Source organism: Tupaia chinensis, unplaced genomic scaffold, assembly GCF_000334495.1.
Source record: "Tupaia chinensis unplaced genomic scaffold, TupChi_1.0 Scaffold000270_2, whole genome shotgun sequence".
In the NCBI taxonomy this organism is placed as follows: domain Eukaryota; kingdom Metazoa; phylum Chordata; class Mammalia; order Scandentia; family Tupaiidae; genus Tupaia; species Tupaia belangeri.
Genome location: NW_006159751.1, coordinates 3,875,051 through 3,890,858, shown reverse-complemented (window position 1 = coordinate 3,890,858; position 15,808 = coordinate 3,875,051). Strand labels below are relative to the sequence as shown.

Here is a 15,808-nt window from a genome sequence, read left to right as displayed (position 1 = left end):
GATAGAATCATATAATATGTCATCTTTTGAGATTAACTTCTTCATTCAGCATAGTGGCTGAGATCAGTCCACATTGAGTACATATCAATAGCTCATCCCTTTTCCTTGCTTAGTAGTAGTCTGTGGTATGGATGTATGACAGATCATCTACTGAGGAACATTTTGGTTGCTTCTAGTTTTGGGCTATTTGGAATACAGCTTCTATAAACATTTATGTTTAGGCTTTTGTGTGGATGTAAATTTTAGTTTCTTGGGGGAATGCACTTGCTGGGTCATATGGTTAGTGTATGTTTAGTTTTTTTTCATTCCCACCAGTAATGTATGAGAGATGCAGTTTCTCTACATTCTTGTTAGTATCTGGTATTAACACTTTAAAATTTTTAACTGTTTTAATAGATGTGTAGTTATAACTCATCATGGTCTTCATTTGCATTTCCCTAATGGTTGCAATATTAAACACTTCATGTCATCATTCGCTTCCTGTATAAATTATTTATGTCTTTTTTCCATTTTCTAATTGAAATTTTTTTGTTTTAATTATATAGCTTTGAGAATTTTTAATGTATAATAGCTAAAAGTCTTTTGTTAGCTGTATGGTTTGCAAATATTCCAAATCTGTTATTTGTCTTTCCATCTTCCTAGGATTTTTCACAAGACAAAGTTTTAATTGTCGAAGTACAGTTTATTGAATTCATACTTTTTAAAAATGGATCATATTTTTGTTGTCATGGCTGAAGCCCCAGGTCCTAGGTCCCAAATAGTTTCTCCTATGTGTTTTTCCTAAAAGTTTATAATTTTAACTTTTACATATAAATCTATGATCCACTTGAGTTAATTTTGTTAAGGTATGAGATATAGGTTAAGGTTCCCTTCTCTGTGTGTGTGTGTGTGTGTGTGTATGTGTGTGTGTTTATGTTTATGTTTATCAATAGCTCACTCCTTTTCCTTGCTTAATAGTAGTCCATAGTATAGGTATATGATAGATTACCTACTGAGGAACATTTTGGTTGGATATCTAATTGCTCTGTTACCTTTGGTGAAAGAGATCATCCTTCCATCAGATTGCTTTTGCACCTTTGTTAAAAATCATTTCTTCCTGGACCAGCAGATGGCATAATGGTTATGTTACTGGACTCCCACGAAGTTGACTGTGGTTCGAGTCCCAGATCCAGTGCATAAAACTCAGGTGGGATGCATATGCATGTGAGCCCAAAATCCCGAGAAGAGAATGGAGAAGAGATTGCAGCATGGCCATCCCCCCTGGGGGGTGATTTCTCACTTTCTGTCTGTCTGTCTCTCTCTCTGTCTTTCCAGTGAGCGTACGCACCCTATAGCAAAAGTCTCTTAAAAAAAAGAATTTTACCAACTGTTTTTGTACAGTCTGGGAAGTAAGAATGTTTTTTACTTTTTTACATTTTTTGTTTTTTTGCTGTAGAGTATGTGTCTCTTACTGGATACCGACAGATGGAGACATAGGGAAAGGGAAACCCTTTCCCTTTATTCTCCTCTCAGGATTTTGGTCATGCATACACCCATGTCTGGTGTGATAGTCATGCCACAACATCTGACACTCAAACCATGGTCAGCCATGTGGGAATCTAGCGCCTCAACTGCCATGCCGCCAGCTGGCCTCTGGTGTTCACATTTTAAATGATTTGAAAAAACTTCATGACTTGTAAAAATCTTTTTTTAATTTTTAAAATTAAAAACTATTTTTTTAATAGGATTTTTTGTTATAGGGCACCTGTGCTTGCCAGAGAGACAGAAACAAAGCGAGAAATCATGCCCCGGGGGGATGGCCACACTGCAATTCCTTCTCCTCCATTCTCCTCTCGGGATCTTGGGCATGCAACACACATGTGCCCAGCGTGAGTTTAAGCCACTGGGTCCGGGACTGAACCATGGTCGACTCCATGGGAGTCCAGCAACATAGCCATTATGCCAACTGCTGGTCTTCCTCCCCCCCTTTTTATTTTTAAAAATTGCCTATTTAATTTTATTTGTTATTATTATTTTAAAATTTGACTTGAGAGAGAGGAAGAGTGAGAAAGCAAGCCACCAGATCTGGGACTTAAACCATGGTCAGCCACATGGGAGTCTAGCACCTTAACCACCACACTGCCTGCCAGCCCCAACATGTGAAAATCTTAAAAAATTTAGATTTAGTGTCCAGAAATAAAGTTTGATTGGGACATAGCTCTATTCATTCATGCATCTTGTCTCAGGCAGTTTTGCACTACAGTAGCAGAGTAGACTGTTAAGAATGAGACCATGTGGCCTGCAAAGCCTGTCTTACTCTCGACGGAAAAATTTTTGTTGACCTCAAGTCAGCATGACCCTAAGAATTATGTTCCTGTACACCAGCCACACACTACTCAATCTAAATTCGTGTGTAGACTAGTTACAAATAATTATCCAACATTTGGATTTGCTCATCAATAGTTGGAACAAAAATTTAATCTGTAAATGCTACGGTAAACTTGCTTAATTTGTAGATCAGGAAGTAAAGTAATTTTAAAGAGGTGAAGTGACATGCTTAAAAGATTCTAGTTAGTGATAGGACTGAATATAGAACTCAGATTCTTTGATTAATGCTTTAGTTGGCTTTTCTCTTTCTGCCATGTGTATTAAGATGGATAAATTTTAAAAGAGATTAATTTTTTCAATATTTCTTTTAGCAACAGGTTGAGTTTTACACTACCCGTGTTTTTTTGTTTTTTTTTTTTGAGAGGTTTTTGCTATAGGGCACGTGCACTCACCAGACAGACAGAGACAGACATAGAGACAGAAAACGAGAAATCACCCCCCAGAGGGGATGGCCACACCGCAGTCCCTTCTCCTCCATTCTCCTCTCGGGATCCTGGGCACGCACACACACATGCCCGGCGTTATTTTTAAGCCACGGGGTCCAGGACACGAACTGCGGTCGACTACGGGGGAGTAAAGCGACATAGCCATTACGCTAACTGCTGGTTCCCACACTACCCGTGCTTTACGAAGTTTTAATTTCTTATCTCCCTCATTCATAAAAGCACAGAACAAGCATACTTCTTCAGAATACTATCAGAAAAAGTAATGCTTTTTAAAAATTATTGGTCAGTAAATTTATGGTTTTAATGTTTTTTTTTAAAATGAAGAAGGAATGATCTCTATAGTCGTCTTCTCCAGTGTCATTAAATGACAGGATTACTCTTATGCATGCCTGTGAGTCAGCCTTCCTTTCTCATGTTTTTTTCACCTTTGACCAGCAGCCTAACACCTGCTATCACAAGGAAAGGGTTCCCAAGCCAGACAGCTAATGGAAATCTTCTGTGATGTCGGAAAGCTATTGGCAGGACTTTTAAATCTAGAAACACTTGATTGTTTTTTGTGATAGGAATGGAGAATGATTGGTATTATAAAGAGAATTGAAATAAACAGATAATCTCATCTGTTAGAGCAACAATTTCACATGCATGGAGAGGCAAAACTACTTTCCAGACATGAAAACTGTATAACTTAAATAATGTCATCTTTGTGATCATGCATAATTACATAATGAGCACCAAATAAAATATTTATTGAATGAAGTAGTACTCCCTTTATTGGAGGTTCTTCCAAGCCGCCTCAGAGTCCATTAATTATAATTAGGTAATCTTACTTGATCATCTAATGGGAGTGTCCAGGAAAGGGTTGATGAGGAAGGCAGAAGGAAGAGAGTTGTAGTTTATTGAATGTTTGAGTTTGGCTTTTCGAACAGGTGAGTTTGAGTCTTGACTGTTGCCTACCTGCTTTGTGACCTAATAGAAGTTACATACCTTGTTTCAGACTCTGTTACCTTCTTTGTGGAAAGGATTTATGTATCTACTGCACTGGTTTGTTTGACAATTAAAATGAGATAACATATTGTACATGGTCTCTGGCAGACACTAGGTGAGTAAGTTTTCTCCCTTCTTTCAGAGATGTTTTTCCTTTTTATGTGTTTCTCTTGTATACTGCATTGAACTCTAAGCTGGTACTTTCTAGGTCTAGTTTTGATATTCGAGAGTTGTTGACAATTATTTCAAGGAATGTTATTAAATATTATTACAATTATGATCATCAAGATGAAAAGGACTTGTTTTTGTCAAATAATGTGATGAGGTCCTTGTGTTTTTGTCTCATTTAACCCTTACAATAATTCTGTGAGATAGACACTAGTGTTAATAACACTTTCAGGTGAGAAAATTGAGATTTAAAGAGATTTGTGAGCTTATCCAGAGACCTTAGTAAGCAGTAAAACTGGACATGAGCCTAGGTCTATCTAACTGTAGAGCACCTGCTCTTAAATGGTATAATCTGTTGCTTCTAGAATTTAACCATTTTGAGGTGATAATAGTAGTTAACATAACTTGAGTTATGTTTAGGACTATTATAAGTACTTTACATTTTAAATTTATTCTGCATAGTATCTATATAAAGTGATACTTCTCTCTCCTGTTTACCAGTGAAAAATAAGGTGCAAAGATAGTTACTTACAAAAGGTTATGCTGCCTCATTCATCATTGGTGGGAATGCAGAATGGTACAGCTACTTTGGAAGACAGTTTGACAGTTTCTTAAAAAACTAAACATACCCTTACTATATGATCTAGCAGTCATTATTTTTGGCATTTACTCGAAGGAAACTTGTGTCCATGAAGAAACTTGTACATAGATGTTTATAAAAGCTTTATTCATAATTGCCAACACTGAAGCAGCCAAGATGTCCTTCAGTAGGTGAATGAATAAATAAACTGTAGTATATCCAGACAATGACGTATTATTCAGTGCTAAAAAGAAATAGAACTGTCAAGTTACGGAAAGACCCAGAGAAACATAAATGTATATTACTAAGTGAAAGAAGCCAATCTGAAAAGGCTATATACTGTATGATTCCAATTATATGACCCTCTGGACAAAGCAAAACTCTAAAAAGGTTAGTGGTTTGTAGGGGTCGAATGGGGGAGAGAATAAATAGGCAGAGCACAGAGAATTTTTAGGGCAGTAAATAAACTATTCTGTAAGAGATATTCTAATGATATATATGTGTCATTATATTGGGTCGTTGGGAAAGTCATGATGCATTTTTGCATAGAAAAATACGTCAAGACTTTCCCGATGACCTAATACATTTGTCCAAACTCATAGATTGTACAACATAAGAGCGTAAACTGCAGACTCCAGTGCATCAGTGTAGATTCATCAGTTGTAAAAAATGTACCACTTTGGTTGAAGATGTTGGTAATGGGGAGGCTGGGCATGTGTGTGACAATGGGTGTATAAGAAATCTTTATCTTTTTCTTAATTTTGAGGAGAACTCAGAACTGCTCTAAAAAAAGAAAGTCTTATCAGGAAAAGGTGGTTTATTCTGCTAGGCAGTGGTAAAACAGGGATTCAGTTCTAAGCTATAGTTCAAGTGTACAAATTAATTATAAATACAAGTCTTGGGACCAGCATGCAACATAGTGGTTAAGGCACTGGACTCTTGCATGGATGACCATGATTCAAATTCTGGAACCCGTGGCTTGAAAATCATGCTGGTTGTGTGTGCATATGTGTCCAAAATCCTACGAGGAGAATGGAGAACGGATTGTATTGTGGCCATCTACCCTGGGGGAGTGATTTCTCACTTTCCCTCTGTCTGGCTCAGGCAAGTGCATGTACCCTATGGCAAAAACCTAATCTCAAAAAAAAAAAAAAAAAAAAAATTAAGTCTGGTAATGTAGAAAGCTAATTCTTTTGCATAAATAGAAACTTTCAATAGTGTGATGTTAAATTATACTGTTTGATAATTGATAATATTGACACTTGGCACATATGAGAATTTTCCTGATAGTGTCTTATAATAATCTAGTTCTAATTCTAATAATTTTTTTTTTTTTTTGAGAGGTTTTTCGCTATAGGTCGTGTGCGCTCGCCAGACAGACAGAGACAGACAGAAAGTGAGAAATCACCCCCCAGGGGGGATGGTCACGCCGCAATCCCCTTCTCCTCCATTCTCCTCTCAGGATCTTGGGCACGCACGCACACACGCCCGGCGTGAGTTTTAAGCTACCAGGTCCGGGATGTGAACTGCGGTCGACTATGTGGGAGTCCAGTGACATAGCCATTATGCTAACTGCTGGTTCCCATTCTAATGACTTTTTAAAAGAGCCAGCTATTTGTTTCTCAGATAATATTTGAATCTTTATTTGCATTCTCTCTATATATTTAATCTCACAGTTTGATACAGAAAAGCTTTTTTTTAATAAAGAGAGATTATTGCTATAGGGCGTGTTCACTCACCAGGGAGACAGAGAGAGATAGAGTGATAAGTCACCCCTAGGGGGGATGGCCATGTTGTAATCCCTTCTCTTGGGATTTTGGGCACACATGCACACGTACCTGGCATGAAGTTTTTTTTGTTGTTGTTTTTCTTTTCTTTCTTTTTTTTTTTTTTCTTAAGAGAGATTTTTACTATAGGGTACATGTGCTTGCCAGAGAGAGAGAGAGAGAGAGACAGAGAGACAGAAAGTGAGAAATCACCCCCTGGGGTGATTTTGGGCACACATGCATGTGGACCTGCTGGATCTAGGACTCAAACTCGATCAACAATGTGGGAGTCCAGCATTGTAACTATCATGCTATCTGCTAGTCCCAAGCTTTCCTTTTTTTTTTTTTTAACATTATTTATTTAATTTATTATTATTATAATTTTTAAACTTTTTGTACTCATCAAAGAGAGACAGAATAAGAAAGGGAGGGAGAGTGAAAAAGCAAGTGGCCAGGTCCAGGACTTGAACCACAGTTGGCCATGTGAGAGTCCAGCATCCCAACAACCATGGCACCTGGTGGCCCCATAAAAGCTATTCTTTTTTTTTTTCTTTTTGAGAGATTTTTGCAGTAGGGCACATGCACTAGCTGGAAAGACAGAGACAGAGAGACAGAAAGTGAGAAATCACCCCCTGGGGGCATGGCCATGCCACAGTCACTTCTCTTCCATTCCCCTCTCCTGATTTTGGGCACACATGCACATGCATTTGGCATGAATTTTAAGTCGCCAGGTCAGGGACTTAAATCACAGTTGACTATGTGGGAGTTCAGCGATGTAATTATTACTCCATTTGCTGGTTCCAAAAGCTCTTCTTAATCACAGTATAATGTAGCTTGGCTCTTTTTAGGTAAAGAGCTAATGTCAATAAATTTTAGCTTTTCCGCTGTATGAGGAAGTTCTGAAAATATAACCTCCTGAGAACATCCTTTGTTGGAAAGTTAAAACACTCTAACTTAGAGATGGAAGGATTGTGAAGACTTTAGATGTTGATTTTTAAATAAGGTTTTTAAGTTAAGGCAAGGCAATTGATACTGTTCTTGTAGAGCAGCGATGGCCAATTTACTGCAGTGTCCATTATAACAACTCTGGTATGTGTATGCCATTCTCTGTTAGTTGCCACCACAGTAATTCAAGGATAAATTTTGTTTACTCATGGAACTTCATTAGCTAGAATGAGGTGGACAGTCTCAGTTTTCTCTATCAACAAAAGCAAGCTTTTATATTAGCCTCAGATAAAAGTCAAATTTTGAAAAACAGGATTAGTGAGAAGATAGATGGATTATTTCATACTTTAAACTTCTATTATGTTGATATATGAGATTACAGTCAGTTTAAGGTCTTTTTCATTTTCTCATACAGTTTTTTTCCAGTACAATTTTTTTTTTCCCTATAGACCATTGTGTGTTTGTAGGAGAGATACAAAGAGAAAAATGAGAACCCCCTGCTCCCAACCCTGAGGGGATGGACACTCTGCAGTCCCTTCTCTTTCATTCTCTTGAGACCTCGGGGACACACACCACACATGCACAAATGCTCACACATGCTCACACATGCTCAGTGTGTCTTTCAAGCCGCTGGGTCAGGACTGGAACCATGCGGGATTATGTCAGCCATGCGGGATCCAGTGCCTTAACCATCCTTCCACCAGCTGGCCCTGGGTTTGTTTGTTTGTTTTAGGTTTTTCTTTTTCTTTTCGGTTGAGTTGGATCGTGTTCTACATCCAGTGGTTTTTATATAAATGAATTTTGGAATAAAACCTGTAGGGACTTGTCCATGTTAGAAATACCAGGGGTAGGCTGATAGTAATATAGAAAATGTGTTACAGTCAAGGCAGTTCCTTCTTGGTGTTAATTTCTATGGCAGATCTAGGTCGCAGTTTATCTTCTACATGCCAGATACCTCTTCTGAAGCTTAAAATAACAAGATCTATTCAGAGATATTTTCTATTCTTTTTTTTTTTAACTGAAATTGTTAAAACATTTTGCAGAGTGTAATTACATGACTGTTTTAAAATTGGTCTAACTTTTATATTTAATGGCATTAACATTTAATTGCTAGGCAGAATTACCTAAATTACTGATTTGATATTGGGTAATACTTTTGTTTGGTAAGAAATATGACTAAGTTTTTTTGTTTTGTTTTATTTTGTTTTGTTTTTCAGTTTTGCCTATGGGTATGTGTGTGCTTACTGGAGAAGGACAGAGAGAGAAAGTGAGAAATCACCCCTGAGAGATGGGGGCAAGGAATGGCCACACTGCATTCTTTTTTCCTCCATTCTCCTTGTGAGATTTTAGGCACACATATACATGTGCTCAGCGTGATTTTCAAGCACTTGGGTCTGGGACTTGTATTGTGCAGTCGGCCATGTGGGACTAACTGTCTTAACCACCATACCACCAGTTGGCCTCAACTGTTACGAAGTATTTTAACTAATTCTTAAAGATTTAATTTTAGGGCCAGCCAGTAGAGTGGTGGTTAAGGCAGTTGGATCCCTCATGGCTGACTGAGCAGTTAGAGTCCTGAAGTGTGCATGTGTGTCCAAAATCCCGAAAGGAAAGAGAATTTGGATTATACCATTCCCTGTGTGTGTGTGTGGGGGTGCTTTCTCACTTTCTCTTTCTCTGTCTCTGTCTCTCTCTGCTGGGTACACGTATCTTCTGGCAAAATTGAAAGAAAGAAAAAACATTTAGTTGTATTCAGAATAAAAGATTGACAGCTTTTTCTTTTGCCAGTTAGTCTGTTTACATGTGTATTTTGGTATATGATCTCAGTTTTATTACAAGTGATGCTTGCAAGCAAATATTAAAAACAATGAAAGTTATTTGATATCTATTCACTCAAAAGTCGGTATTTTCAAATATTTTCTTTAGTAGGTTTTGTAACTTTTATAATATCTGATGATTTGGAGTAATTTTATGTAGAGTACTGCAGCTATCATCCATTTACATATTTTACCAAGTAATTAAAAACTTTTTAAATTTTATTTGTGCATGAGAAAAAAGAACCCCCAGCAGGGCGTGGTCATGCAGCATGTTGTGTGGTGGTATGCTGTGGTTATGCAGCGTGATCATGTTTAGTGAACAACGTCTATGTAGTAAATGCTAAACCAAGCTTGAAAGTTGGTCAGGACTACAACTGGTACTTAATCTTAAAGATTTCTTGCTAGGTATATTTCCCAACAGTAGATAAAAGATGACATTCTATCTTGGGCTTACCAATTCATGATAAGCATTTAAAAATTAAAAAATGCATTTTAAAAATTATAAAAGTAATTTTTTTGTAGAAAAGTTGGAAAAAAAGATAAACAGAGAAGCTAGATATTATAATTCTACCACCCATAGATCATCTCTATTTATTCTTTAGTATGTTATTTCTCCAGAGATTTTTCTGTGTTATATATTATATATGCATTGGGCCATCAGGAAAATCATGACCCTTTTTGCATAGAAAAACATTGAAAAATACATTGTGACTTTCCCGATAACTTAATAGTTCAACAAGTCTTTTCAAGCAGCCTACTCATCACTCATCACTTACTATTACCTGGTAATAGTAAGTTTTCTTTTTTTGTCCAACTAGATTATAAAGTTTAAGAGAGTAGGGGTTGTGTCTGAGTACCATGTCCTTAGTACTCAGAAGTGTACCTGACATGTGATGGGTAGTTAATGTTTGAATGAATTAATGTTCATTAAAATTAATATTATAAAAATGGGGCCAGAATGTACATGTGCTGAGCACCTCTCAAAACAAGGGTGAGATGTACATTGCTGACCTTAGATGGCCTACAGTCCAGAAAAGACATAGAAAATTAAATATGAAATAACACAGTGTGAGAAGTGCAGTGATAGGCGAGGTACTGTGCTAAGGGAGCACATTTCAAGACTAATGAGTGGAGAAGAGTTGTTAAGAGAAGGCTTTCTTGAAGAATGACAGCTTAGGCATGTTACAACCTTGTAATTTGTTTATTCTTTCTTTCAATCTGTGACATAACTTATAATAGCTGGGTAGTAGTTTGTAGTATGTTAATTACCAGAGCTTAATCAGTCCTCTATTATTAGACGTATAGGGGATTCTTTGTTTTTGTTTTAAATAATAGCATCATGGATATGTTTATATATCTTTAGTTATTTTGTTAGGTAAATTTACTTGAAACTGGAATTTCTGAGTCTGAGGATTATAAATATTTTTAGGGCTTTTGAGATATATCACCAAATTCATGAAAGTTGTGCCAGTTTATACTGCCAGCCAAGTAGGAAGGGACTTCACCAAGTTTATGGAAAATTGAATCAAAACATGAGCTTATTTTGGTGCAAAATGTTTGAAATCCATGCATAGTTTTTTCAGAATATGTATTTTCCTTGGACTTTTCAAACTCTGCTTATGGATGACCAAAATAACCTCCTCCAAACCAAAAACATTGCCTCATTCTGTGGCTTAATTTGTCTTTGGTTTGTTCACCTTTATGTATCATAGTAAGTTGTAGACTGATAGCAAAATATGATGACCTTCAATTTAGATTTTATAGTTGTATTGAGCAAATATTCCATATCATATGGTACACATGAAATGATTTGGATATTTCCTTTAGTTTTGATTGTAGGTCATATGAAATTATTGTATATATTCACTCTTGTAGTATCTACTTTTTTAACGTAATCTTCAACCTGGAATATTACTATATTTTAAGATCTTTATCTCCTTCATTTTCTAAACATGTAAGACATAATAGCAAATTCTGAGAAATTGAGAATAGACTATTTAATTTGAGATCAAGTACCTTAAGAAGCTTGTATACTGATACTAGTTTCAGGAACTAACATCTTTTTAATTATTGTGGCCAGAAACACCAGATGAAAATGGTAAAACCCAGAGAGCTGATGATTTTGTCTTGAAGAAAATAAAGAAGAAAAAGAAAAAGAAACACCGAGAAGACATGCGAGGAAGACGCCTTAAAATGTACAATAAGGAAGTACAAACCGTCTGTGCTGGCCTGACTCGCATCAGTAAAGAAATTCTCACCCAAGGACAAGTAAATAGCACTTCAGGAGTTAATAAGGAGTCCTTCAGGTATCTGAAAGATGAACAGCTGTGCCGATTAAATTTGGGCATGCAAGAATATCGGGTACCCCAGGGAGTACAAACACCTTTTATGACTCACCAGGAACATTCTATTCGTAGAAATTTCTTAAAAACAGGTACTAAATTTAGCAACTTTATTCATGAGGAACACCAGTCCAATGGTGGTGCTCTTGTCCTTCATGCTTATATGGATGAACTCTCATTTTTGTCTCCAATGGAGATGGAGAGATTTTCTGAGGAGTTTCTTGCTTTGACATTCAGTGAAAATGAGAAAAATGCTGCTTACTATGCTTTAGCAATAGTGCATGGAGCGGCTGCTTATCTTCCAGACTTCTTGGACTACTTTGCTTTTAATTTCCCCAACACTCCAGTGAAAATGGAAATTCTGGGCAAGAAAGATATTGAAACAACAACCATTTCAAATTTTCACACTCAGGTAAGGTAAAATCATTGTTAAATTAGTAAATTTAAGTACAATATCTTAACAGTAACAATCTCATTCTGTTGCATAGCACATACCAGCACAGTTTGTTAAAAAATGCATGGTAAGAAAGGTGCTTCATATTGTTTGTTTATTCCCCTAATTGGTAAATCATAGTTTTTGAGTTCTTTGAAGTGGGGCTTGTTACCTGTTTGAAGAAAAACTTTACATATGCTGTGTATCATTATAAATGTTTATGGAAAATCATCTTTAAAACTAACCCAGTCTTTCACAAATCAGGTAATATTAGTGTGGAGAATGCAATTTAGATCTTAAGGTAACTTTAATAAAGACTTTTATGTCATTGTAAAATACACAAGCGTGTTGGCTATTTATTTGCCAGGGTTTTTTGTTTTTGTTTGTCTTCTTGCAGTAACTTGTTGGCAGTCTATCCCAGAAATATACCCCATTTGTATGCCTTCGAGGTGTTACTAGGAAGACCGCCATAGCCTCTGCTCCTTCTGCCTAAGCATTGTTCTGGGTAAAGACATTTTCTGAAGCCTTGCCTGGGCAGCTAGGCTTAAGTCAGCAGGGAAACATCTCTTTCTTAACCAGTAGTTTCTAACTAAAAATATTTTTCAATAAAGTTATTTTAGGGCATTAAAAAAAACATTAATAATATGTCCTAGTTTTTTCCATGCTTGCTTTTCAAAAAATTATGAATATGAGTGGTCAGCTATAAGTTCGTACTATATTATAAATTCAGGTTTAGTGGAGACTCACTTTTTAGAGATTTATGATTATATAGTCTGTTTTAGCAGGTTGTCTAGTAATTTGCTGCTTTCTTTTCCCTTAAGTTTTTGTTTTTCTTTTCTTTTTTTTTTGGCTTTTGTATAATAAGACTCTCAGCTGCCTATACTGTAGTGGTTTCAAAGCACTTAGATTTATTTGAAACCTTCCCTAACTTGAATCTTTTTAGTGAATCAACTCTTTGCCTCCAATGAGGGGAGTACCCAATTTAGATTTATGAGCTTCAGAATTTCTCTAATCGAAGTTCTCTCTGCAGTAGAGAGAGCAAGAGCAGCCAATCTGGAGAGGTCGCAAGATGGGGCTGCCCAAGACGTTGGAACACGATGTGCAATAAAGGGCTTCGTCTTGGATTTTGGCCTTGTTACTACAATCAGGTACTGAAGTGCTGACTTTGTAGTAGATTTTCTTTTTCTTTTTTTCCCCCCCAAAGGAGTTTTTCCCTTTAAGGTTAAGGAATCCTATTTTTATAAATATTGCAGAAGAGACTAAGGACAGGTCCCTATTTATCAAGGAAATACACTGCTGAGAGCAGAGTTAACATACTCTTATCAGTTTTTTAGTTTAGAAAAATGCAGCAAATTTTCTCTTCTGATTTATAGGCCAGGAAGTATATCTGAAAAATAAACCAGAAATTTTGGGAGTGGGGGTAAATCCTGGTTTTGTAAGGTTGACTTTTAAAATTTCTCATTAATTAATTTATAGTGGGTCAAATTTGTATTGCAACTGAGTACTCAGTCTAAATACTTAAATAAAAGACATCTTTAAATATTCCCTGCTGATTTTTGTCCTCTAATTATTTTTTTTTAAATGGAGCTAAAATTTAAATGACTGTACCAACAACTTACCTTGAGATTTACAAAATAACAACTTTTTAAGAGCATGCCCTATTATTATTAAATTAGATATTAAACACTTCAACAACATGCAGTGTTGAGGACTGCTAAGTGAATCTTTTGCTATGGTAATTCTGGAACTTAATCTTATTTATGGATTTTTCAGTCATTAAGAGAAGTATGCTGTAGCTACGGGAGGTTGAATAGCCCACAAAACTTTAAATTTGCACCTGTAAAATTTTTGGCAAATATTGGGATGGAAGCAAACAGAATAGTTCAAATTTATTTAGCAATTCATGGCTTATAGAAATGGTTTCAGGGAACCAGCAGATGGCATAATGGTTATGTTGCTAGACTCCCATGTAGTGACTACGGTTTGAGTGTTGGTGGCTTAAAACTCATGCCAGGCATGTGTTCATGCATGTCCAAAATGCCAAAAGCACGGAGGAGAAGGGATTGTGGTGTGCTCATTTCCCCTGGTGGAGGTGATTCCTTGCTTTCTTTCTGTCTGTTTCTTGGGAGAGTGCATACACCCTATAGCAAAAACCTCTCTAAAAAGAAAAATACTTTCATATTCGTATCTAAATATTTGAAACAATCTAGACAGGAGGTAAAAAAATTAATCTTTTTTCCTACTGAAGAAACTGAAACTTGAAGATGTTTATTATTATCCACGTTCATATAGCTAATAAGTAGGAGAGTCAATATGTAAACCAAGGCTACAGGAACAATGTTCATATAATTTTACCATGTTCCTTTAGCTGTTGAAAAGGATTAGTGCTTTCATTAACTTAACAATGTTGTCACTGAAATGAAATATTTTATTTTAAAATAAAGTAGGCTTTGCTCCTAATTTTTGGGGGGAAGAGGTTTTTTTGCCTTAGGGCACATGTGCTTGTCTGGGAGAGAGAGAGACAGATACAGTGAGAGAGAAAGTGAGAAATCATCCTCCAGGGGGATAAGCATGCTGCAGTCCCTTTTCCCGGTATCTTGAGCACGCACACACTCCTGGTGTGATTTTGAAGCCACCGGGTCCAGGACTTTAGCTGCGGTCGGCCATGTGGGAGTCCAGCCATGCAACCACTACACCATCTGTTGGCCTTGCTTCTAATATTTTTAACAAATATCTTTAGATTATTGGGAATTAAGTAAATATCTAGGGTATTTTGGGACTTCTGTGTTTTATGAAAACTTATGAAGTTCTGTTTAGCCTATAAATAAAGTCAAGTAATATATTTTTTTCTTTTTTTGGAGAGGTTTTTGCTATAGGGTGCGTGTGCTCGCCAGACAGACAGAGAGAGACATAGAGACAGAAAGCGAGAAATCACCCCCCAGGGGGGATGGTCACGCCACAATCCCTTCTCCTCCATTCTCCTCTCGGGATCTTGGGCACGCACGCACATGCACCTGGTGTGAGTTTTAACCCACCAGGTCCAGGACGCAAACCACGGTCGACTACGTGGTAGTCCAGTGACATAGCCATTACGCTAACTGCTGGTTCCCATCAAGTAATATTTTTTATTATCTTAGAGATGCAGTTATTGGAAGTTATTTATAGTTTAAATATGTAGCTATAATAGTTATTCATAACTGTATTTTAAAATAGTTTATTCAGCAAACATTTGTTCAACATCTACCATATATTGAGCACTCTGTTCTTTTTCTTTTTTAGAGAATTATTTTTAATTTTATGTATATGTGTATGTATGTGTTTATTTTAATTTGACCAGAGAAGGAGAGAAAGGGAAAGTGAGAAAACAAGCTGCCAGGTCTGGAAATCGAACCGCAGTCAGCCATGTAGGAGTCCAGTACCCTTAAACACCTCCCTCACCTGACAGCCCCAGTACTCTGTTGTTAAAAGGACTAATTGATCTGCTCAGGCTAGTAGGGGAGGTGAATAATCCAGCATTAGAATACAGTGTTCAGACTGGAGTAGAGTTTGGTGCGTGGGGAAAACTCTGTATGGACAATATAGATGTTTTTTTTTTTTAAGACCACAGATTAGTTTATTTTTAACACCCATCAAGCCATGAATTCATAGGGAATAGGTTCTAGTAGCTCAGGCTCCTTTCCATTGGTTTTCACAAAGTGTGCTTCTCTGGGTGGAGCAGGCTGGCGCTTTAGTTGAACCCAGGTACCTTTCTCTTTGGCTTGTTTCTTTTTCTGGTCATTTTCCTTCACACGTTTTAGGAAGCTATCTCTGCTCTTAGAATGTTTAATATGCTCAATACGCACATTGATTCTCTTGGCAAGAATCTTGCCCTTAACGTGTTTGTTTACATCAATGCCAACAGCATGCTGGGTAACACTGTAGACTCTTCCAGTTTTGCCATGGTAACATTTGTGGGGCATT

At 36.8% G+C, this 15,808-nt stretch overlaps 1 protein-coding gene across 1 annotated transcript in view; it reads left to right on the top strand.

Moving 5' to 3' along the window:
• The window catches only part of RSBN1 (round spermatid basic protein 1), a gene marked incomplete in the record, with an annotated part of 62,698 nt that overhangs the window by 6,224 nt on the left and 40,666 nt on the right, over nucleotides 1-15,808 (top strand). Inside the window, 1 exon segment of the mRNA XM_027772313.1 lies at nucleotides 11,154-11,827. Coding sequence (XP_027628114.1) covers nucleotides 11,154-11,827 — 674 coding nt within the window.